The sequence below is a fragment of the Dasypus novemcinctus genome, chromosome 24 (genome assembly GCF_030445035.2).
Source record: "Dasypus novemcinctus isolate mDasNov1 chromosome 24, mDasNov1.1.hap2, whole genome shotgun sequence".
In the NCBI taxonomy this organism is placed as follows: Eukaryota; Metazoa; Chordata; class Mammalia; order Cingulata; family Dasypodidae; genus Dasypus; species Dasypus novemcinctus.
The window spans coordinates 65,475,612-65,501,104 of NC_080696.1; the positions used below are offsets into that span (position 1 = coordinate 65,475,612).

Below are 25,493 nucleotides of genomic sequence, written 5' to 3' on the forward strand. Positions count from 1 at the left end.
CACCGGCATCCGCTGCAGAAGCACAACAGCCCGAAGGCGAGGCAGCCGGTGTCCACCAGCAGATGGACGGATAAACAGCAGGGGCAGCCCCACGGGAGTATCACCCAACCACAAAAAGGGGGGAAGCTGCAACACAGGCCTCGGGAGCCCTGCAGGAGGCATGGGGGTCAGAGCACGGGGGTCAGGGCACGGGGGTCAGGGCCAAACGACTTCAGCAACAGAAACCGCCCAGGACAGCACCGGCCCAGCGGGGAGCGGAGCCGATGCCGCTGAATCACACGCTCGGAAGGAGCCAGAGCGGGAAGTGTACGCTGTACGCCCGCCAGGTAAAACCTAAAGCTCAGCCGACCGCCTGCAGGGACGTGCGGGCACAGGGAAGTCCACGCCCCGCGCCCCGCGCCCGCCCCAGCCCCTCCCCCACACTCAGGACCGACGTCCGCACCCCGGACCCACCCGGCACAGGCTGCCCCCCCGCGCCCCCTCCTCCCCACGGCGAGGTGCACCTGCTCTTGCTGGTGCTCACCCCAAACCCCCCAGCGCGGCCTCGGGGGCTGGGAACCAGACCACCACCTCCCGGCGCCCACGGCCGCCAAGGCCTGGGACTCACGAGGAAAGCCTCCAGGCTGCAGGCGCCCGGAAGGACGGACATGTCAGCAGACGGTCGCCCGGGAAGAAGCTCCAGGGACCCTGCGCCCCTCAGGGCGGCAGCAGCGCAGGGCTCAGGACGAGCCTCGAGGTCCCACAGCGGCCGCACCGTAAGTGCGCACTTTAGACAGGCACCCCTTGTCCAGAAGAGCCTGCTCCGCGCAGGCCATGCCGGCCGCCTCGGCCACCCAGGCCTCCTCCCCGACGTCCACTGTCTCGCCCCAGGCCCCAGCCGTCACCCCCACCAGCCAGGACGCACCCCTGGGCTGGCCTCACCCGCCCCGCCCTCCCTCCGCTCACGACGTCCGTCCTGTGCCCTCCCCGGTCACAAGGTCCCAGGATCCCTTGCTCTGGGGGCTCGGCCTGACCCCAGCGCTGCCCACCTGGAGCTCGCCCTCAGGCACCCACGCTGCCCCTTGCGGCCCAGAAAACCCGGCCCTGTCCTTGACGGCCGAAGGCTCTGTGCGCCGCTTCCTCCTGCGCAGCCCTGCATGGCCATTGCTGTTCGCCCCCCACGTACCTGCCGAGTAGCCACCAGGCGCAGGCCCAGCTCCCAGCAGGGGACGCGGCAGACGAGACCCTGTCTGTCCACAGTGGGGCACGGCTCCAGTGGTCTGCCCGCAGGCGCTGACCAGTGCCCAGCACCCAGCGCCCCCCGCATCCTCTAGGAAGCACCGCTGCCCGCCCTGGTGACAGCGCGGTGCCTCACTGACCCCAGCAGCTGCGAAGGAGAGAGGATGGGACAGAGGCCCCCTTCTGTCCCCTGCCAGCGGCAGCCTGGCTGCAGCTGCTCCCACCGCCTCTGCACACCGGCCGTCCACGGCGGCCAATCCCCACTGGGCTGCACTCCCTCCTCCTCGCGGCCGGCCAGTCCCATCAGCACACAGCACACCAACCGCCGGCCACCCACTCCACAAGCCCCAGGCCACGTGTGGCCACCAAGCTCTGGGCACGGGCCAGTCCAGCAGACGGGCCACGGCCGTGAAAGCACATCAGATCCTGGAGGCTCTCGTGGTTTTCACACTAACGCACGCTGAACTGACCTGTGCTGCACTGGGGAAATAAAACACATCCCTCAAGTGCATCGCACCTGTCTCCCTCTACTTTTGAGCACGGCCGAGGCAGGAGGCTCTGCGTGTGTGGCCGCCCTGCAGCCCGACAACAGGACGGGGCTCTTTCAAATCTACCGAGACCCTGTCCTCAGACACCACCGCCCAGCCCCCGCTCAGCTGCAACCCCGTTTTCCTAGTCCCCTTCTGACACAAACGCCCACGAACACCCAGAGGCGGCTGGTCTCTCCCGTGCAACAGGCCGCTTCCCACGCAGCCCAGCCCCGCCCCTCCTCACACCCTGCTTCAACCCTACCCGCCTGGCTGAGGACGCCCTCCTCCCAGAACACCCCTCTCTGCGTGGGGCACCCACACACACTTCTCTGCGTGATTCCCTCCCTACTCCCCTGCATGCTCCTCTGCATCCACCCGCACACTCCCAAGTGCCCACCTGTGCGCTTACCTGCATGCTCCCCTGCGCGCTCCCCTGCAGACAACTTTGCTTGCACACCTGGGCTCACCTGCACACTACTCTGCTTACCTGTGCACTCACTTGCACACTCAAGTTCTCACCTATGCAATTACCTGCACGCTCACCTGCACACGCCCCTGCATGCTCACCTCCATGCTTACCTGCACACTCATCTGCACTCCCCTGCATGCACACCTGCACACAGCCTGCACCCTCACTTGCACACTCCCATCCACTCACCGGCACACTACCACGTGCTCACCTGTGTACTCCCCTGCATGCCCGCCTGAGCTCTCGCTAGCTCCCTGCGTGCTCACCTGCCTCCGGGCTGCTGCTCCTCTGCTCTGCCTCTAGGTGTCAGAGTGCCCCATGGCAGGTCACGGGGCTGCCTTCGGTTGCGGCTACAGTCTCTCCCCTCCCAAACCAGGTGGACACGAGCCCCGCAGTCTGAAATATCACCTGCCATTCAGGGCCCCAGCTAGGGCTGCCCAAGGAATGGAAATTCGTGTGCCCTGATGGAGAGGCTGGTGCCATCTCCCACAGATGAAGTCCTGCACAGGATGCAGCCGCCCCTGCCCACACCCGGCAGGTGAGGGGCACAGAGCCCGCAGCACCTTCCCACAGCAAAACCACAGACACCCGAACGCCCAGCAGCGAGACAGGACACACAGGCCCGGCCACAAAAACCAGCCCAGGGACCTGCCACCACGTGCAAGAACCCCGAGATGTGTCCCGTTGAAGTGGGCAAAGCCCTGAAGCATCACCAGGGCACGACACTCTCCTTACGAAGTTCAGGCCAAAAGAAAAGACATACACTTTCTGGAACGCATAGAAAGAGGAGATGAGCACCCAGGAAAAGGCCAGAAAAGGCTGGCGAAGGAGCGGCGGGGAGGCCTGGGGGGCAGGCAGGAGCCGCGGGCTGTGGGCGGAGTGCTGCTCCTGCGCAGCGGAGGGGCTGAGAAACTGCCCGAGCCGAGTCCACAAAGGAGGGCAGGCGGCGCAGGACCGGGCTGCGACCAGGCGGCTCTATGCCTGGGGTTCAGAGCACGCTGCCGTGCCCGCCGCGGCCCCCTGCCGTCCTCAGTGGCCCCCAACACCGCAGCCCGCCCCGCCCGCCCGCCAGCAGAAGCGCCAGGAGCCTGGTTCACGGCCTGGGCGTCTCCACTCGCCACGCTCCCGGCCAGCGTGAAGCCCAGGATCCGCAGGGCTGCAGGAGGCCCCCAGGCAGGCCCGGAAGCCCTCGGGCTCGCGGTGAACGGGGCTGCCCTGGGGCCTCACGCAGGTGTCCTCGCCCGGTCAAGGTGGAGAAGCCCCGAGGGGCAGGGTCTCAGGAAGGCTGAGGGGGCGCCTGGCCAGACCAGTGGCCGGGTCCCAAGGACGAGCCCCGGCACCACAAGACGACGAGGCGGCCCCACAGCGCCAGGAGCCGTTCCCAGGGCAGTCGTGAGTGCAGGGCCTGGGCGGGCAGGCCTCCGAGGGGGAGCCAGGGGCCCAGGGAGGCCTCGAGGGAGCACGCTCGAGCCGAGGGTGCAGCTCGGGCGGCATGAGGGTGGGGGGCGCCAAGAGACCTGCGCACCGGAGCCAGGCCCGGCTGTGCCCCCGCCACATAGCAGAGACACGACCGAGCACCTACTGACCCTCCAAACTGTGAGGTTTTCTTTAAAAATGAAAGTTTTGAGATGCAGACAGTTACAAGAACAAATAAATACCCTAAGTATCCACGTCTCCGAATAAACGATGGTTAGATGCTTTCACAATCACTTCGGTCCCTTTAAAACGTAAAACATTCAGGTCAATGGAAGGGCCTGACGGCCAGGCGCAGCGCTGCCCAGGAAGGGGGGTCCTTGGGGTGGGGCCAGGGGGAGGGGCACCCCGAGGGCGCCTCCACCACGCAGGGCCACGGGCTGCCTGCCCTGTCCACGAGCGCACCCGAGGCCCAGCCACGCCGACCCCTCCTGCCCCCACTGGTGAGTCCAACCCAAGCGCCCGACCACGCGGCCTCCCGAGGCAGGGCCAGTCCCCCCACCTGAGGCCAGGGCTGGGTCCCCCAGCGGGGCTCCCCACCGTGCACGTCCAGGCCCAGGCCTGAGGGGGGGCGCCAGGGCCACCGAGCCGGCCGAGGACAGAGGGGGCAGCGTGACCAGCAGCTCGGTCAGACCAGGGCGCACCCAGCAGTCTGCACTGCCCACGTGGGGGGGTGGGCAGCGAGGGCGCCATCCGCATGCCGGCCTCGCGCCGGCCACAGCCGGGCAGCACGCCGGGGCCCACGGGGGCACCACCGCCAGCACAGCCTCCACCACACACCCGACGCTAGGCTGATCAAGCCTGATCAGCCTTGCGCGAAAGGGGAGGCCCGGGTGCCCTGCCTGCGCAGAGCACGCACTGCGGGCGCCGGTGCTGGAGAAACCCACCGGGGAGGGGCGCGGCGAACGACGCCCGGCAGGAAACCGCCGTAAACAAGCCCACCCCCCAAGCATGACTCCACGGGCTGCGCCTTCGGCTCCAGGTCCCGGCTGGCGCGGGTGCCAGCATCTGCCCACTGACCGCCCGAAAGCGCAGCCGAGGAGCCAGCACGGGGTCCCAGCCTCCCAGGCCCACCCGGGGGACAGAAGACAGGAACGAGACAGGAGCTGCACCCAAGCACCCTCCAGCAGACAGACGGACAGAGCACAGGGCACACCCACTCAGCGGAGTACGGCTCGGCCAGGAAGAGGCAGACGCGCAGCCGCCACTGCGACACGGGGGCCCAGAACAACACGCTTTCACACAAGGCCTGCGGAATTCCACACAGGGAGCCGACCGCAAGGTGCCCGGCGTGGGGGAAGGGGAATGGGGAGCGATCTCTTCATGGGTCTGGGGTCTCCTGGAGTGATGGAAGGTTCTGGAACTAGCCAGAGGTGGAAGCAGCATAGCACGGTGAATGCATTAAATGCCACCGAACCGTTCCCCTTGACGCGTTAGAAGCTGCACCAACTGTATCCAAATAAACCCTAAAGGAGATTTTTAAAAGGCAATAATGACAACAGGTTAAGAGGCAGCCCAGGGTGCACCAGCGTCATGCACCCACCAACTCCGCACCCGGCACGGGCCCAAGCCCAGGCCTCCGCCCAGCTGCCAGGCAGCACCCCCGGCCACCTGCCACCTCGGACCCCGCTTCTGACCACCCCCCAGCTCCCTGGGCGCCAGGCCCTGGCCCACCCTGTCCCTCGAGCAGGCTCCCATGCCCCGGCCAGGCCGGGCTGCCCCTCAGCCCGCAGCGCTCTCCCCTGGGGCCTCGGGGGTGAGTCCCCCGCCCCCCGCACCGCCCCTCACACTGTGCTCCAGGGCCTCTTCGAGACCACCCAGGGCAGGGCATGCCCTCACCTGCACCACCCCACGTCCAGCTGCACGGCCACCACGGCACCCAGCCGCACGCACGTCTGACCCAGCCGCCCGCCCCCGTGCTTCCTCCCTGCCCCGTCCAGCCCTGAGGCCAGCACCCGGCGCCCGCCTGCTTCCCTCCAAGGGCCGGGGATCTTGTTGCACAACAGTTTGTTTCTTTCTGTCCAGGGTGCCTTCCAATCTACAAAGTGGAACTGGGAGAGCAAGACCCCAATATCTTGTTCCTTTGAGAAAACAAAACTGCACCTTTTAAAGAAATCATACAGATTTTAAATTTAAGAAATAATAATAAAACAGGTCTGCTGTTTCTGCCTTGTCTTTGGGGCACATCTGGTAACTCAGCCCCCCAAAAACTCAACAAAGACCATTCTACTTCCAAATCAATGTGCCTCAATTACATTTTCAAAGATTAATCATATTTGGATTTCACAAGCAATTTGCCTTAATTTTCAACCACCATCATTTAAACCTGAAGGAACTAAAAATGAAGGCGCCGAGCACAGACCACCACTGCCCCAAGTCCAGCCGGCAGTGCCCTGAGGCAGCTCCCCCTCCTCAACCGGCCTGGGCTCCAGGGGCCGACACCCCCCGGGCACAGCCCACGGCCTTCCGGAGTGTTCCCCCCACATGCACGTGTCAAAGTCGAGGCCTGCCTTTCTTCCAGGCACTGCCAAGGAAAGCGTCCCCTGAGAGGTGAGCATGAGGCGGCCTCCAGGCACAGCAGGGGCCTCGGCTGCAGCCCCCGCTGTCTCCGACAGTCTCGTGGCTCTGCACTCGACGCAGGCGGTGCAGGGCTGGGTCTGGCTGACACGCCTAAATTCACCAGCTCGGCCCAGCGCTGGGATGATGCCAGGCTCAAGTGAAAGGACACAGGGCAGGGGACAGACTGAGCGGTGAAGAGAGCACTGGTTTATTAGTGAAGTGATGAAAATGCTCTAACAAGGACTAAAGTGATGAACACACACCTATGTGACTATACCAAGTACCACTGACTGTACATGCTGGATGAAACGGATGCGTTATTAATATGCTTTATTAATATGGATCAGTAAAGCTAATTTGTTAAAAAAGAAAAAGACATTGGACAGTAACTCAAAGCCACAGGAAGCAATAAAGAATGCTGACAAAGGCAAACATGTGTAAACACAGAATCCTGTATTAATTAACTATGGGTTTCTAACTGCCCCCCCAAAATAGGACCAAGAGGCAAATGTGTAAAAGACCTTTATCAGTATATATGAGTGGGGATACAACGTATAAAGACGTGTCTGAGACAATGAAAACATATGGGGGAGGGAGGGGGCTACACAGGGGCACTGCTGCAACTAGGTTGTTACTAGCTTAAAATGTTCACAGTAATTACAAAGATAACCATTAAGAAAATACTTAAAAACAGAGGAAAGGATAGAAAAGAATCAAAATCGTTCACTATGAAAAGCAACTAAATATGGAAAAAGTAACAGTAAGTGAGCAACAAAAAACACACAAAACACATGGAAAGCAAATGGCTAACTGGCAGAAGTCAACCCTTCCTGCCCAGTTAGGACCTTAAACATCAACAGGTTAATCTACTAAACTACAGCGAAGTAGGACCTAAAGAGCACGACCCACCTGTATGCTGCCTCCAAGAAACTCACTCCAGGAGCAGAGACACAGAGAGGCTGAGTCAGAGGGGAAAGAGATGTCCCATGCCTGCAGCGATCACGGGAGCCACGTGGCCACAGCATCGTCAGCCAAAGCAGACTCAGCAAAAAGGCACAGGACACAGAAGGGTCTCACAACTGACGAGAGGGGCGACCCAGCCAGAGGACAGAGGAGCGACCCAGCCAGAGGACAGAGGGGTTCTAAACCCACAGCTGCCTCAGCAGGGCCCACGTAATACCAACCCGGCAGGACTAAAGGAGGAGCAGCCCTGCTACCCGCGGGAGACGTCCACACACTGCTTGTCACTAGCTGAGAGAAGGACACCGGACCTGACGTCTGACCACCTGGGCCTGATGGACGCAGAGACCCTCCGCCCTACAGAGCAGAACACACGTTCTCCTGGGAACGCGAGACACTTTCCAGGACAGGCCACGTAAGGCCACCAATCAAGTCTTTTTTTTTTCCTTTTTATCCCCATTCCCATCCCCAGATGGCTCCCTCATCTATTTGCTTGTTCTTCTCTCATTGTTTTTGCTCATTTTGTCTTTAGGAGGCACCAAGAATCGAACCCAGGGCCTCCCGTTTGGGAGGCAGGCACTCAACTGCTTGAGTCACATCCACTCCCTGGCTCATATGTTTTTGCTTTTTCTTGTCTGCTCATTGTCTGCTTGTTTTTGCTCAATGTCTGCTCATTGTTTCTTTGTCTTCTCTAGGAGGTACCAGTAACCAAACCCCAGACCTTCCACGTGGGAGGGCAGATGCTCAACTGCTTGAGCCATCCTCCCACAAATCAAACCTTAATACTGAAGTTATATCAAGCATTGTCTCAGACCACAATGGAAATCAATAACAGAAGGAAAACTGAAAAACTTACAAATATGTGGAAATTTAACACCACGCTACTAAACAACTACTGAGTCAAAGTAGAAATCACAAAGAAAATTAGGAAATATCTTGAGACAAATGAAAAGAAAAACACAACATACCAAAACTAATGGGGTGCAACAAAGGCAGTGCTCAGAGGGAAATATATAGCTCTAAATGCCTACATTAAAAGAGAAGAAAGGGCACAAACCAATAACCTAACTTCACACCTACAGAATCTAGAACAAGAAAAGCAAACTAAACCCAAAGTTAGTAGAAGGAAGGAAACAGTATAGAGTAGAAAGAAATGAAACCAGGAAGCAGATGTGGCTCAAATGATAGGGCATCCACCTACCATACGGGAGGTCCAGGGTTCAAACCCAGGGCTTCCTGGCCCATGTGGTGAGCTGGCCCACTCATGGTGCTGCCACCAGCAAAGAGTGCCATGCCACACAGGGGTGCTCCCGCATAGGGGAGCCCCACACACAAGGAGTGAGCCCCACACTGAGCTGCCCGGCGTAAGAAAAGCACAGCCTGCCCAGGAATGGCGCCGCGCACACGGAGAGCTGACGCGGCAAGATCATGCAACAGGAAAGAGACACAGAGTCCTGGTGCCGCTGACAAGAATGCAAGTGGACGCAGAAGAACACACAACATGGGGGAGGGGGTAAGGGGAGAGAAATAAATAAATCTTTTTTAAAAAGAAAATAAATGAAGTCTAGAACAGAAAAATAGAATCAACAAAACCAAAATTGGTTATTTGAAAAGATTAATAAAATCAACAAACCCTTAGCCAGACTGACAAAGAAAGAGCAAGGTGACACATAACTAAAATCAGGAGTGAAACAGGGACATCACTACTGGATTTCAGAAACAGAAAGGATTGGAGGAAGAGACTATGAACAAATTAGACCACCCACAAGAAATAGACAAATTCCTAGAAACATACAAATTACCTAATCTGACACAAGAAGAAATAGAAAATCTCAACAGACCTAAAAGTAAAGAGATTGAGTCAGTCATCAAAACACCTCTCGAAAAGAAAAGTCCAGGACCAGATGACACTGCTGAATTCCACCAAACATTTTTTTAACGTGCATTTTATTTTGATTTTTGTTTTTTTTTATATTTTAAGAGGTACCAGGGATTGAACCCAGGACCTTGTACATGCAAAGAAGATGCTTAAGTACTGAGCTACACCCACTCTGCCCAAACATTTAAAGATTTGACACCAATCCTTCTCAAACCCCTCCGAAAAATAGAAAAGAAAGGAACACTTACTAACTCGTTCTGCGAGGTCAGTATTACCCTGATCCCAAAACCAGACAAAGAGGGCACAAGAAGAGAAAATCACAGGCCAATATCCCTGATGAACATAGATGCAAAAATCCTCAACAAAATACTGGCAAACCAAACCCAACAGTATATTAAAAGAATTAGACACCATGAGCAAGTGGGATTTATTCCAGGAATGCAAGAATGGCTCAACATAGGAAAATCAATCAACGTAACAGACCAACTAACAGAATGAAGGAAAAACTCACATGGCCATCTCAGTGAAGGCAGAAAAGACATTTGACAAAATCTAACATCCTTCCAGGATAAAAACAGTCAGAAACTAAACAGAATGGAACTTGCTCAACGTAGTAAAGGGCATTTATGGACAAACCCTCAGCAACCGCCACACTCAGCGGGGCAGCACCGCAAACGGAACAAGACAAGGAACCCCGCCGGCGCGCTGCGACGCAGCACCAGACTGCACGGGCTGGCGCGAGCAATCGGGCAAGAGAAAAGGCGTCCAAACTGGAGAGGAGGGAGTCAAATTATCCCGACTCACAGGTGACATGATCCCATGCACAGGAAATCCTTACAATCTACAGGAAGGCTACTAGATCTAATTCAGCAAAGTCGCAGCACGCAAGATAGCCGTGTGGAAGTCAGATGGATTTCTACACGCCAGTAAGGAAGAATGTGAAAAGGAGCTCAAGAAAATAATTCCATTTACACTAGCACTAAAAGAATAAAATACCTGGGAATACATTTAACCAAGGAAAGACCTGCACACTGAGAATGACCAAACACGGCTGAAAGAAAGCAGAGGAGACCTAAGCAGATGGCAAGACGTCCTGAGATTGTGGACTGGAAGCCCAGTACCGCGAGGCTGTCGGCACCGAGCACTGCCCAGCACGATCCACAAATGCTGGGACAGTTTGAAGTTGTGAGACTCCCACAAGAGCGCGCTCCTGAACCCACCCTCCCGTGCGCGAGGGGCTCCCTGCTGCGGTCGATGCAGTCAGGGGACCTGTGGACTGGGTCACTGCACTAGATCGCTGCAGGCCTCTGGCCGTGCGATGCTCGTGACGCCCACCAGGTTAGGTCTCCGCCCTCTTGGTGGGGTCCTAAGAAAACTGAGGCCTGAAAGCAGAAACGCGCACAGAGAAAGAGAGCCGCCGTTTCCACCCTGCCAGTTAGAACGGACGCCGGGACGCCGGGACGCCTGCAGCCGCAGACAGACAGAGGAACCCGGGGGGGGGGGGGGGGCTGAGAGAGGGGCTGGAGCAAGAGGCCCCGCGGGGCTAGGTGCACGGAGGAGCTCGAGGCTGAAGAAGGTGAGGCTGGGGGAGAAAACAGACACCGGGAGAGCCCACCTGCCCTCCGGCCTTTGGCAGGAAGCAGCTCTGATGCCTGGACTTGGGCATTTTCATGGCTTCGGAACTGCCAGCTTTTACCCTAATAAGTTCCCTTTATAAAAGCCAACCCACTTCTGGTGCTTTGCATCGGGCAGCCTTAGCAGACTCAGGTAAATGCAATGCCATCCCCGCCAAAATCCCAGCAGCCTTTTTCCAGAAATGGAAAAGCCAATCCTCACACCATGAATAGCCAGAATAATCTTGAAAAAGAAAAACAAAGTTGGAGGACTCATATTTCCTGATTTAGAAACTTACTACAAAGCAACATGGCTAAAGCTACGTGGATCCTGGAAAGACATGGACAAACGGAACAGAACCGAGAATAAAGATTAAAGTCAGGGAAGTGGAAGTGGCTCAAGCAGTTGGGTGCCCGCCTACCACAGGGAGGTCCCAGGTTTAGTTCCCCGTGCCTCCTAAAGAAGATAAGCAAGACAGTAAGCTGATAAAACAAGATGACACAACAAGGAGACACAACAAGGAAACACAATGAGAGACACAACAAGCATGGAGCAGAAGTGGCTCAAGCCACTGGATCCCTCCCTCGCACATGGGAGGTCTCGGGTTCAGTTCCCAGTACCTCCTAAAAAGAAGACGAGCAGACCAGGCAGTACCAGCAAATAGACACAGAGAGCAGCAAGCACAAACTAGTGATGGGGGCACGAAATAAATAAATAAAGTAAGTCTTTAAAAAAAAAAGTTAAATCCACACATATATGGCCCCTTGACTTTTCACAAGGGTCCCAAGTTCATTCAATGGGGAAAGAAAAGTTTTCAGCACGTGGGACAACAGAAATCCACATGCACAAAAATGAATGTGGACCCTACCTCTGACCATCAACAAAAATTAACTCAAAAATGGGTTAACACCCTAACTATAAGTACTAATACTATAAAACCATTATAAGAAAACACAGGGAAATAAATAGCTGCAGTACCTTAAAATGGATTTTTAGATTTTATACCAAAAACAAAAGAAACAAAAGGGAGAAAGAAATAAAATGAACTTCATCAAAATTAAGAACTTTGTAGACCAAAGGGCATTATTAAGAGAGTGAAAAGACAATTTACAGGAAGCGGATGTGGCTCAACTGACAGAGCATCTGCCTCCCATATAGGAGGTCCAGGGACTGGTACCCAGGGCCTCCTGGCCCATGTGGTGAGCTGGCCCATGCAGGGGTATCCCCCACATAGGGGTGCCCCATGCACAAGGAGTGCGCCCTGTGCGAAAATAGTGCAGCCTGCCCAGGAGTGCCACCGCATACACAGAGCGCTGACACAACCAAGAGACACAGATTCCCCGTACCGCCAGACAAAACAAGCAGACACCAAAGAACACACAGCAAATGGACACAGAGCAGACAATGGGGGACAAGGGGAGAGAAATAAATAAAAATAAATCTTTTTTAAAAAAGACAACTTACAGAATGGGAGAAAATATTTGGAAACCATATATCTGATAAAGACTTAATATCCAAAATATATAAGGAACTCGTACAACTCAACAACAAAAAGACAATCCAATTCAAAAATGGGCAAACGGACATTTCTCCAAAGAAGATATGCAAATAACCAATAAGTACATGAAAAGATGCTCAACATCATTAGCCATTAGAGAAATGCAAATTAAAAGTACACTGAGCTACCACTTCGCAACCACTAACATGGCTATTTTTAAAAACTGAAAAGAAGTACTGACGAGGATGCAGAGAAAAAGGAACACTTGTAAAGTGGTGGCGGCAATTAAGATGGTGCAGTCATGTGGAAAACAGTCTGGTGGTTCCTCAGAAAATTAAAATCAGAATTACCACACGAGCTGGCAACTCCACTCCTAGGTAGACATGCACAAAAGACCTGAAAGCCGGGGCCCGGGTAGACGCCTGCACGCCAGCGCTAGCACGGCACTGTGTGGCCATCGTTGAAAGGTGGAGGCACCCCAAGGGGGTCCACCAGGAGAAGAGGACACGAAACGTGGTGGGCCCGTACAGTGGAACACTCATCGTCGCAGGCGGAAGGGCCGGAGCGCACTTCTGCGTGAACGAGGCCAGGCACAGAAGGACAAATATCTTATGACTTTTCTGACGCACAATGCTTAGAAGCAGCACATCTCGTAAAGACAGAAAGCAGGACAGCGGGGCCGGGGTGGCGCGGGGGTTGCGCGCAGCTCTGCTGCGGAGTGCGCGGCTCGGCCTGGGGCGAGGGTGAAGAACCTGGAAGGACACGGCGGCGGACGCCACGCCGTCCTGACGACGCCTTAATTTACCGTCAAAGGGCCGTCCACTTAACGGTTACAATATTTTATGTATATTGTACCACAATTAAAAATAAACAAATCAGCAAGTAATCATGTTCGTTCTGAGCCATTTCCATAATGTAAAGAGGCAAAGAAGCCAAGAAATACCTGCCACGTGAATGGCCAACACTAGGATGAAAAGCTCTCGCCAACGAGCCCCTCGGCTTCCTCCCTCCTCCTCCCTGCCTCCCTCTCTCTCCCCCGAGAGGGGCCCCCTTTCCCTGGCACCCCCCAGCAGGGGCCACGGCTGCCCGGGAAGCTGGGCTCTCGCGGCCCCCACAGCGCCCGTGCCAGGCCCTGCACCACCGGGCAGCCGGGGCAGCCGTCACCTGTCGTCTCTTCCACCCGCTGGCACTGCCGCAGGATCTCGCCAGGCCCGCGACCGTCACGGCGGGCACCACGGCTGCCACACGCTCTGACGGCCACCAGGAGCTCCTGCCCAGCAGCGAGTCCCTCTGAGGCCTCCTCTCAGGAACGGTGTCTCCACCACAGCAGGTCCAGACAGATGCATCGGGCACCCCGCCCCCTCCCCCAGGGAACGGCTCCACCGTCGTCGGCACCCCAGCCCCCACCCCAAGTCGCCCAACTGCCCTCCAGCCCAAGTCCAGGAAGAAGCCCGCACCTCTGCCCGTCCACGCCTCTGGCCAGGCCCCACGACACCCGCCTCCCGCCTGGAGCTGTCACCTAACTAGCTCGCCGTCCCCTGTCCTGCCCTGGCCGCCACCACCCCTGCGTTCCAGAGTCACGGCTCAGGGTGCCCTCAAAGCACAGCCTACCGCCCCCCCCACGGCTCCCCAACACACCTGGAATAAATTCCAACAGCTGGGCACCGACACGCCAGGTGGCCACGTGCACACGGGGACCCACCTGGACCCCTGTGGTTCCAGCTGTGGGGATCCCCCAGCCTCAGCCACCCTCAGGGCCTCTGCCCTTGCTCTAACCCCCGCCCCGTGGCCGGCTCCCTTCTCACCCAGCAACCGCTCGAGGCCTCCTGACCACCTGCCCAGGGCACCGCGCACTCCGTATGGTGCAAATGCCCGGCTCCCCGACCAGAACAGGAGCTCCCTGAGAGCAGGGCTCCGTCGGCCGGGGCCGGCTCAGCACGGAGGCAGCAGGCAGGCCTGGGTCACGGTTCCTTGGACGCCCCCCTGGGGGCCGGGGCCGGAGCCCGTGCTGTTCAAAGCGCAAAGGGCCTGAGCCTCCGCAAGCGTCTGCGTCACAGCCTCGAGGGTGCTCCCAGCCCCCAGGCAGCCCATAAAATGGCATTCGCCGAAAGGGTACCTATCACAGAGAAGGGCTGTCACCACGGGCACCCCGTAACAGGCCCGTTAAGTGGCAGCTCACACCGGGGAGCCGGGCACGCAGGGAAGCACCAGGACTCAGGAGGTGTGCGGGGCAGCAGCAGGCCGCACGTGGCAGGGCACGGGGCAGCCCTGATGGGGACGTGAGAACACAAAGGGAGCGGGACAGCGCGGTGGCTGAGCATCTGCTTCCCAAGTACGAGGCTCAGGGCTCAACCCCCAGTACCTTCAAAAAAAAAGAACACAGGCAAGGAACAAGGCTTAACGACACCCCACAGCGCCAAGTCGCAGGGGTTGAGATGACAAGTGACTTTTTCATAGTTTACTTTCCAAACTTCCTATCGTGAATATGAATTAATTTTTTCCACAAAAAAGAATGTGGAAAACAAATCCTTTTCAAGCCCTCATTTTTAAAACACTTATAGTTATATTTAAAAACCAAGTCAAGGGGAGCAGATGTAGTTCGAGTGGTTGAGCGCCTGCTTTCCACGTACAAGGTCCTAGGTTCAATCCCAGGTACCTCCTAAAAACAAATGAGAAAATCAGCTCTCACTGGGGGGCAGATGCAGCTCAGTGGCTGAGTGCCGACTTCCCATATGAGGTCCTGGGTTCAATCCCCGATACCTCCTAAAAACCAAAAATCAAAAAAAACCACTGTCTGATGAAATAAGCACTTTATTATTTAATAAACATGTTTTTTCTAAAAAAACTTAAGGATGCTTTCCTGTTTAAGATACGAAAATTTTGTAGCATCTCTACACAAAGTTTCATTCGAGGAAGGTTCCTGTTCATTAGGTATGTTGACTAATATTCAGAGCTCTATCTGCAATAAATCTGTGCATATGTTATTACACTAATAACCTCATCTGCGGATTTCTCTTTCCGCGAACCGCCCCACAGCCTTGAGCCAACGCGAGGTCTCACAGCTGAGAAACGACGCCTTCCTCCGCCCCTTCCGCTCGCTCTGCAAACGCGCTTGTGGGCTGGACCGCGGAACGCCCCGCGCCGCGGCGCGTGTCCAGGTGAGGGTCCCTGTCTGAGCGTCGGGTGGGCACGGGCCGGGGCCCCTCCCGCGGCAATGAGCCCTGTGCTCTGCCCACCAGGCCGCAGCACCCTGGTCACCGGCCCTCGGGCTCTGAAGTCCAACGCCCACTTCGAGGCGCTCGTCGAGACCTACCTGAGGCTCTTCTAGCCGTGGGAGCGGCAGACCCCCACCCGTGGCCCCAACATGCACCCTGAGCCAGAGGAAGGAAGCACCCACCTTCCTCGCAGACCGCGCCTCCCAACAGCACAACGTGCCAAGGACAGAAGGTCCCAGGGAAAATCGAACTTCAGGACGGGAGAACCAGGGTCAGGCGGAGGCCCACGGGCAGCAAGGCCACCAGACGGCGCCGAGCTCTGCGGGCGCCCCGCCCCCTCCTCAAGTGCACCCCCACTGCCGGACCCTTCGCCTTCACCAACCGACGCGCACTCAGCGGGGCCGAACAGGCTCACAAGCACCGCTCGCCACAGCCGGGCACCGCGTGGCGCCGAGGCCGAGGAGCGAGGCAGAACAGCCCGCAGGATGGGGAAGGAGGCGAGGCTCTGTGCAAGTCCACGGGGTTTTCTAAGTCGTCAACAACGTCCTTATCTCTTCTGTTTATTAAAAGTTTTAATCCCTTGATGCTGATATTCAAAGACATAAAAGTCAGGGAAGTAGACGTGGCTCAACCGATAGAGCATCCGCCTACCATATGGAGGGTCCAGGGTTCGATCCCCAGGGCCTCCTGACCTGTGCGGTGAGCTGGCCCACGTGCAGTGCTGCCGCACACAAGGAGTGCCCTGCCACACGGGCACCCCCGCACAGGGATGCCCCACGCGCAAGGAGTGCACCCTGCAAGGAGAGCCGCCCAGTGCGAAAAGAGCACAACCTGCCCAGGAGTGGTGCTGCACACACAGAGAGCTGACGCAGCAAGATGACGCAACAAAAAGAGTTGCAGTTTCCCGGTGCCGCCTGATAATGCAAGCAGACACAGAAGAACACAGCAAATGGAGAGAGAGAGCAGACAACGGGGGAAGGGGAGAGAGATAAAAACTTTAAAAATAAATAGATAAATCAAACTTTTTTTAATTCCGGGCTCACACAGTCCTATCATATAAACATCAAGTTCTCAGTTTCCAAACGTAACTTTAAGGCATTTGATCTTCTTCACAGGGATGTTACAGAAAGATCATTCTAAGTAAGAAATTCTGGAATAATTCCTGCATACGTGTTTGTAATTGACAACGCCACAGGCCACAAGCAACCTCAGGCAGCAAAGAAAAGCAGCAGGTGCACCACACCCGGAGCAGAAGGTCCTCCTGCAAAAAGCTCTTCTTTTTTTTTGTACTTAATTTAACTGTTTTATTACTATCAGTGGCCTGATTAAATAAAAGGCTCCCAACCTCCAGCTCAAGACAAGTTCCAAAGGTGAGAGCTCTCAACAGTAACCATTTCCCAGGAAATCAAAAGCGCCCGAGACGCCTGCTTGTCAAGAACATGAAGGACATGAAGGAAGGTAAAACCGCTTTTCTTCTGACCTATGCAAATTACCCCAAATCTCAGGCAAGTTCCCCCAGGTCCCTGTAAAAATCGCCACTTCAAGATTTTCAAAAACAGTTGTTAATTATGTTTTGATCAACTCACATATAACTAGCTATTTATAAAAGATTTTTTCAAATACACCATTTAAACGAAGAAAAGTTTAAGTTTACATGCTGAAAGAGCTTGAGAAGCATCCCAGGAAACACCCTGATTCATTTTGAAGAAGGGGATGCACAGGCACGCACACACGCCCTATGCCCTATTCCGCAAGCAGCTTCATTCGAGGGCGGGGTCTCACCCGGGTCAGGGCTGCCAGAGGCGGGCGGCACCCCCCCAGGACTCCTGTGCAGGATTTCGGGGGGAGCCCCGCTGCTCAGACCCGTCCTGCGAGGCGCCAGGCCTTGGCCACCCTGCCTGCCCGGGCTGCTCACCACGAGGACGAGGTGGCGGCCGCCGGTCAGCTGCATCGGGGTCCCGCACGGCCTCCCTGGCAAAGCTGGCCCCACCCCTCGCAGGGCGGACCTAGAGGGCTGGGGGGCGCGGCCCATTCCGCCCAAGACAGCACTGGGCACCCCAGGCCTGGCAGGCGCTGGGACAACTCCCTGGGCCAGGGGGGCCCTCCCCTGACTCACCGCCAGCTCCAAAGGACACCCGGTCACAGCTGCCGGAGCACCCAGCCCAGCGCCAGTCGCCCAGGCGGAGCGCCCCAGAGTGGCGATGCCCCACGGGCGACCCCAGCACAGAGGGACAGGGAGGGTGGAGCAGCCTGCTCACGGGGGCACAGCCCCCAGGCCCCGGCCGGGTGCCAGGGAGACGCACAGAAGCGGCCGCTGCCCCACGCTACAGGAGCTGCCCCTGCTACCCTCGTCCCGGCTTAAAGGGACTTCGCCGTTCTTTTCCAGCGGCGCCATCACCTAAGCCTGTCAAGAGTGAACGCAGTTAAGGCTCCAGTCTGCTGCGCGCCCCCCCCCAATCTCCTGCGCCCCCTTCTCCGCAGGCCGGCCCCGCTGCCGTCCTTCTCAGCACCCTCGCCAGAATCCCACCCGGGAGCCAGGGCCCCTCCTGGAGGCGGCTTGTTGGCGTAACGCGACCCTGAGAGGACTCGGCTGCTCCTGAGGCAGCGAAATGCCCGGGAAACGGCGGACGGTGTGGACAAGTCGTGAGTAAAACACGCCCTTCACCCCAGCGGGATGCCACCGTGCCTGACGGTGAAGAACCCCTCTTCACAGCTGGGGAAACTGAGGCTCCAGGAACAGCATAATGCGTCACAAGCCAAACAGCAAAAGGCCTTCAGGTAACAAAACCCGACCTTCTAAGAACGCCCCTGGTGCCGGAGCACTCGCCGCCCAAGCCGGCCGCCGGCGCCCAGCTCTCTGCACTCACGCACCGGCAGCGCCGACCCGCCCGGCGCCGGGCACACAAGCCGCACCCCACGTGCTCGGCTGCCAGCGGGCTGCCGTCTTCCGTCCCCCCCAGTACGCCACGGCGGGGGCCAAGCCCCAGACATGCCTCGGAAACCGTGCTTTTGGGAGCAACACGCCAGCGCCTCCTGGGCCGAGGCGCCCAGGCCGGCGGGCAGTTTCATCCCGGAACGAGCACCCACACCCTGGCCCATGCTCGACAGCACCCCAGGAGCGTACTCCACCGGCAGAGGAGACGGTCCCTGGCGAAAGGGCGGGCCTGCCCGCCTGAGCACCGGCAGGGGCCCGAGGGGACGGGTCGAGGCGTTTGTCCAGCGGCTCCCTGGGGTCGGGCGCAGCGTCACCCCAGCTGACCACTCTTCCCACGCCTCAGCCCTCTCTGGAGGCTCCCGTGCGCTCTTGTCCCACAGGCGGTGAAGTTCAGTCTGTCACCTTCACGCAGGCACAGACGAGACTACAGACGGTCGCTTCTCAAGGCCATCCTGACAGGACGCCCAGCGAACGCCGAGGCTGCGGTGCGGGAGCCGCGCTGGACGGCGCCTCAGGAGCTCGCCTTCCACCGGGAGCAGGACGCGCGGGCCAGCCGCGGCTCGGCCACGTGTCACTGTGGGGCCCGTCCCGCCTGCCCCTCCCGGGCCTGCAGGCTCTGGGGTCCCCTCAGAAGTGACAGCACTGAGCTCTCACAAGAATGAGTTCTCAAGCAAGCAAGAATTTTTTTAAGTAACTTCCACTTCAGTTTTACACGTTTTTATGATCAAAGAGTTCGAGAGAGAGAAAACATCAGGTAGGAGAACTTAATATTCCCTAATCACCCAGTTATAAGATATAACCAGGGAATTTTTTATGTATCGTTTTGATTTACATAATTAAACTACTCTGTTTAAAGTAAGGACTTCAGCTTGGGGCACTGGTGGTGGTCTGAGCTCTGCTTCTTTCCCCTCTGAAGTGGTCAGGATTCCTCATCGGTAACTCAAGTGAAGGGGAGCAAGAGGATGGAAGCCTTCCACCTTCTAGAAAGCACCTGGCCCCCTGGAAGCACAGCCCCCATTTGCCACCTGCCCCCGAGCAGGTGGGGACTCTGACGGAGAAGCAACCACAGGCTCTTCTCAAGGACTTGTCCACTCATCAGAAAGACACCCCTACAGCTGCCATTAGAACAGGAGCAAACGACGAAGACCCCGACACCTCCTCACCAGAAATAAGGCGGCGCGCCCGCCCCAGGTGGCCTGCCCACCCTCGAGGACCCCGGGGCGGAGGCTGCCAGTGGGGTCACGGCTCCAGGCCTGGCAGACTTCACGCCCGACAGGACACACGCGGGTTCTAAGTACGAAAGTGCAGCATGGGGGGCACGTCCTGGCTAAGTGTAAGGAAAGTGCTAGAACCAGCAGGACCCCTGAAGAGACTTTTACAAGGAGGTGAGTTACTTCAACGTTTCACATGATCTGCTGTGCCCACAGATGACCTTTCCGGGGTAAATGAAGATCAGAAAGGGTACCCCGTTTCCACCGCAGTGCATGCAAGAGCAGAGCAGAGCTTCCGATAAAGTGCCCCACAAGGCCTCGGGACCACCGAAACTCGGCACCTCAGGACCTCTCGGGTCATCTCTTACATTATCCTTCCCTCTTCGGAGCACGGTGGCCCCGCAGCACCCCGACACAGCTTTCCAAGCTGTTGACGAGCCGACGGCCACTCCTGAGGTCTCGCTGACAGGAAAGCCGGCCTCTCCGCACCGTGGAAAAGCCTTGGAGGGACCGACCGCTCTTTTCCAAAAGCCCGAAAGGACACCCAGGTCGCCTGAGGCTACGGGGCAGCTGTGGGGCACGTGGGCCCGCGGCCAGGAAGGCTTCCCGGTTTCCCTCCAGAGGCGGCCGGAGGGCGAGGTGGGGGTCGCAAGGGGAGTGGCCGGGGGGGCGAGCCTTCCTCCCCGTGGGACTCCAGCGTGGCCGGCGCGCTGCCGCACCAGGGCCGGGCCTCCCGGAGGTGGCAGGCTAGAGGCCGGCGTCGCAAATCCAAAGTCCGGACACAGCAGGGCCAGGTTCCACCCACAGGGTCTGGGCCACAGGGAGACCCTCCGCTGTCCTCCTCAGGAGGTCAGGCAAAAACCAAGCGCGTGGGCGCCGCGGGCGGTGGTCCTGTGCTGAGGACCCCGCCAGGCCAGAGGGTGCTAAGGTCACTTAAGGCCAGGACGGTGGCCATGGAGGATGCTACCCGAGACCACCCCTCCAAGGTCCTGCACAGGCCGGGTGCTCTCTGCCAGCAGGTGCTGGGAGGGAAACCGCCCACTCTGAGAGAGGGGACGCTGCCCCACCTTGAGTGCACTTCAGAAGGGCGGTCTGAACCCTTAGGGGCTGCGGAACACCCACCACGGCCGAGGACAGGCCACACGCCCAAGGCCAGGAGACAGGCAAGGAAAAGCTGGTGGCACCCGAGACGTGGGCTCGGGGTCAGGTACATGCACAGGGCACAAGGAGAGCCCGTGCCCCCCCGCAAAGTCCACCGCCAGCGCCAGGCGCCCGGGCACAGGCGAGGCGGGAGGGCGCCCTGACGAAGCACCCTGGCAGCAGGACCAGTCCGCGCCGCCCCAGGTAACAAGCCCGTGACGTCACGGCTGGAAAACCCACGCTGCTCCAGAGGGCGTAGCTCCGCGTACACACGCACACACACAAGCACGCACACACACGTGCCCACGCACCGCTCCGGGCCACACCACCTGGGCGCGGTGCCACCCGCTGGAGACCCGCCCCCCGGTCAGCACACGCCCCGGGCCCGGTGACCTGAGCGCCACCGCGGGTGGCGACAACTTCCTGGAAATCCCGCCAGGCACCCCTGCCCGCCCCTTCCTCCCGCGCGCGCCCCGCTTACCTGGGGGCAGTTGAAAGTTCTGGATGTTGGTGGGGTTCGGAGGCGGCTGCGGCAGGCGGGGGGCCAGAACGGTGGGCGTCAGGGTGGCCCGGATCCCGGCGGAGGGCGCCGCGGGCGGCCGGGGCAGGCTCTGGGTGGCGGCGTTGGCCGGGCCCTTGGGCAGCCCCGTGGGGGTCCCGGGCGCGGGCGGCGGCGGCAGCGCCCCCGGCAGGGCGGGCCCCCCGGGCGCGCCGGGCCCCGCGCCCCCCGGGCAGCCGGCTGCCAGGCTGGGTGGCGGCGGCGGCGGCGGCGGCGCCACGGTCTTGGGCGACTCGGCCTTGCCGGCCGGCGCGGGGGCCGCGGGCGCCGCGGGGGGCGCCGGCTGACTGTTCACCAGCGGGGCGGGCGCGGCGAGCGGCGCCCCGGGGCCCCCGGCGGCCGGCGGCGCGTGGACCACCGGGCTGCTCCCGTTCTGCGCCGCGGCGGCGGGCGGCCCGGGGGCGGCGGCCGGGGGGCCCGGCGGGCGCGCGGGCGCCGCGGCGGGGGCGGCGGGGGCGGCGGCGATGACGGTGGGCGCCGAGGCGGCGGGGGCGGCCGCGGCGCCCAGGAAGGCGGCGCTCTGGATGACGGTGCCGGCGGCGGCGGGGGGCGCGGGGCCGGCGCCCGCCTTGGCCAGCGGCAGCAGCACGGACGCGGGCCCGTTGTTGAGCAGGGCGACGGCAGGTGCGGCGGCGGCGGGCGCGGCGGCGAAGGCGCCCCCGGCCAGGTGCGAGTTCACCACCACGCTGCTCCCATTCAAAGTTTGCACGGCGCCGGGCGGCCCCAGCTTGCCGTTGCGCGCGGCCAGCGCGGTTGCCATGGAGGAGCCGAGGACCACCGGCTTGCCCGGCGCGGCGGCGGCGGCGGCGGCGGCGGCGGCGGCGGGGGCGGGGGGCTCGGGGCCCGCGCCCGGGCCGCCCGGGGCGGGGGCGGCGGCGGCCTCGGGCGGCGTCCGCGCCGCGCTGTGGTTGGTCACGGCCCCCGGCGCCGCTCCGGGCCCTGCAAGAACAACGAGAGCGCGGCGTGAGGACGCGCCCGCCCGCCGCCGCCCGCCGCCCGCCTGACAGCGCCCGCCCGGGGCCCGGCCCGCGCGCCGCTCTACCTGCGGGGGGCCGCTCCGGCGCGGGTCCCGGTCCCGGCGGGGCGCCCTCGGGCGGGGCGGCGGCGGCGGCCGCGGGGCTGCCGCTCACAACATGGTTCCCGAGCGCGCCGGCGGCGGCCGCGGCCCGGGCCTCGGGCGGCCGCGCCGGGAGGTGGTGGTGGTGGGCCGCGCTGGCCGCCAGCTGCGACTCGAGCGAGCCCACCAGGTCGCTCACCACTTTCTCGTCCACCTCGCTGTTGAAGAAGACCTCGTCCAGCAGATCCGAGCCCGCCGCCATCTTCTCTCCTCGGCCGCCGCCGCCGCCGCCGCCGCTCCGGCCGAGGGCGCTGGGCGAGGAGGAGGTTCTGCGCGGGGCGGGCGGCGGGCGGGGCGGGGGCGGCGCGCGGCGGGGGCGGGGCGCGGCGGGCGGCGGCGCGCGGCGGGCGGCGGCGCCAGTGCGCAGGCGCGCCCGCGCGCCCGGCGCCGCGCCATTGGCTGCCGCGCGCGCTTAAAAGGCGCGGCAAATGGCTGCGAGCGCTAGAGGCCGGGGCGAGGGCGAGCGGCCGGGCCGCGGGGGAGCGCGGCGGCGCGGGCGCGGGGAGGCGGCCGGGGCGGCGGGCGGCGGGCGCGGCGGCCGGCGGCGGGCGCGGGGCCCGGGCGAGGCCGGGGACGGGGGACGCGGGCGGCCGGGGGCGGCGGCGGCGGGCTCTTTGTCTCGGCGCGCTCCAAAATGGCTGCGGCCGGGGCCGACCTGGGCGGGCGGCGAGGGCCGCGGAGGCCGCCGGCCGCACCGAGGGCGCCTTCCCCGCCGCGCGCCCCCGGGAAGGGCGGGAGCCGAGGTCCGCGGGGCGGCGGGGAGCGGCCCCCTCGGTGCCGGCCGCCACAGCCGCCCGGCCCTGTGCGCGGCACGGCGGGAGGCGGCGGCCGGGGAGCCCCGGGCCTGGGGTGGCGGCGGCCGCCCCCCCTGCGGGCCGGGGAACGCCCCGCGTCGGGAGATCCCGGGCGGCAGGAGCCGGGGGCGGGCTCGCGCGGGCGCGGGGCTGCCGTTGTCCCCGGGCTCCCCGCTCGCCCGCCGCCGCCCGGAGGGCCCGGACCCCCAGGCGCGCCGCCAGCGGGCGCCGCAGAGGAGGCCGCGGTGGCGGCTTCGGGGACGCAGCCCGGCGCTGGGGGAGGCGCGCGGGGCGCCAGGCCTCGGCCGGTCACCCCGCGGCGGGGAGGGGTCGCGCGGCCTCGGGATGTGTTTCCTGCGCGTTAAAATTGGGAGCACCCCGGGCGCGCGCGGCTTCCCCCGGGATTCCTCTGCGCCTTCCCGGGTTGGTGGCAAACGCTGGAGCCGCCGGCCGCAGGTGGCTGGGGGCGGGGGTGGCGCGCGTCAGGCGAGTGCCCAGTGCTGGGCCCAGTTACCTCTGTTTACCCCGTAATTTTGACGAACTGGCCTTGGGCCTTTTTGCCTCAACTTTAGGTCAGTAGATGAAGTTTTCTCAGATACCAAAAAACTCAGGCTCCAGGGTACTTGGCATGTCGTCTGGCTCTAGACAGCCGTGCTAGACAAGAAGGGCTTATAAATTCTCACCTACGTGGACGCTGCCTGTCAGGACAAAATAAAACGAGTACCAAGCAGTCTCATCCAAAAGTAGTTTCCTGTTGTTTATTTCCACTTTTTTTTGGCAAAGTAATTTATCCAAAATGATGTTGACAAACACCTGCTTTGTAGAAAATTTCACTTAAGGTTTCCTCTTTCTGGATGTTTTCTTGTTTTGTTTTAACCCAAGGATGGTGTTACAGGCTATTGCTAATCATATCCTTATCGTTTCCTTTCTCTTTTTTTTTATTTTTGTTTGAAAAAGCCCAGAAACAATTTCCGTAGAGAAACAGCACCCCTTCTCAGACCTCACAACATGAGCTCCCAGGGTTATCTTTAATGCTGAAGAGAAAGCACTACAATAAGCACAAATCTCAGCAAAGTGAATGAAGTTGTTGACATAGTAAATTATTTTTTAAACTGCTTAACAAAAGAGACTGCTCAGCTCTCAGAAGCCGCCTCAGTGGCCTTTGTGTGTCTGCGTGTTATCCCATCCAGCTTTCACTTATTCATAACTGGAATATGTGCCCTCCCACACATACACACGGTTTTTCCTCTTGAAAAAGCAGATTATCAGCAGGGGTGTTTGGAACCAAGGAAGGTGTCTCCCCTAAGAGAAAAGAGCATTTTGGGGAAATCCTATTAACATTGTATTTTATACCTGAATTTGGCCCCCAGAGAGCGAAGCTATAGTGGAAATTAGCCTGACACTTGAAAAAAAGAAGGAAGAAAACTGAAATCTTAGCCTTCCCCCCCACTGATTAATTCATTAAATATTTTGAAGCCCCAATGTGAAAAGCACAGGTAGGAAAGTAGACAAAACCAGCTAAGTGTTAGGAGGCGTCAGCCCGGCAGGGACTGGGTGCTCAGAAGCCTGTGCCCTGTCTCAAGGGGCAGCCTTGCGCAAAGTAGCTCAGTGTGCCTGCATGGTCTGATTTTTCAAGAGATAGCAGGAATTTGGAATTTATGTAAAATCTCTCAACTCACGTTAAGAACTAATTAGAAAAATTTTAAGCAGACCAAGCAAAACCATCAGCAACAGGCCACCTACGTGCCGGTTTGCAACATCTGGTGTAGGAACTGTGAGCGTGGATAAAGTCGTCTACACCCACAACACCCCGGCTGGCCTCGGGTAGAGGAGCGCCAGCAGCTGTGCCGCGCGAGGCTTGACCCTGCATGCTGAGGGGCAGGCCCAGATGCTGAGGCCCCCAGGCCAAAGGCTCTTGCTCCCCAGATTTACACCAGGGATTGGCTGCAGTAGAGAAGTCAGTGTGTGGCTCCCCACATTGCCTAAAGGGTCCCCAGGAACCCTCCAGTATGGGCCCGTCCCAGGCCTGGCAGGCCGGACTCGCCCTCAGGCGCACACTGCAGAAAGCTGCCTCCAGCCTGCATTCTCTCCTCCGCCACAGGTTTGCCTCTGATCTGGTCACCATCTCTGGGCACGGACGCTGTGCCCTCACCCCTAGCGGACAAAACCTCCAGACCGGCGGAGAGAAGCCCTTCCAACGAAATCACAGGGTACCCGTCGGCCTGGCCTGCCCTTTTACCGGGAACATAAGCAGGGGAAGCCCGGAGTGGAGCCACTGACCCGGGAAGCCCCTCCCCTGGTCCTGCCTTGCCAAGAAAGGGA

The 25,493-nt window shown here is 59.9% G+C and overlaps 1 protein-coding gene across 1 annotated transcript in view; it reads right to left on the reverse strand.

Annotated features, from left to right (window-relative positions):
• The window catches only part of TAF4 (TATA-box binding protein associated factor 4), a 105,598-nt gene extending 82,980 nt beyond the window's left edge, over positions 1-22,618 (reverse strand). Inside the window, exons 1-2 of the mRNA XM_058287277.2 lie at positions 22,303-22,618; positions 21,183-22,199 (exon numbers count right to left, since the gene is read on the reverse strand). Of these exons, the coding sequence (XP_058143260.1) occupies positions 21,183-22,199; positions 22,303-22,579 (1,294 nt within the window). The 5' untranslated portion in view covers positions 22,580-22,618. The remainder of the gene's footprint in view (positions 1-21,182; positions 22,200-22,302) is intronic.
• Positions 22,619-25,493: the final 2,875 nt, after the last annotated feature.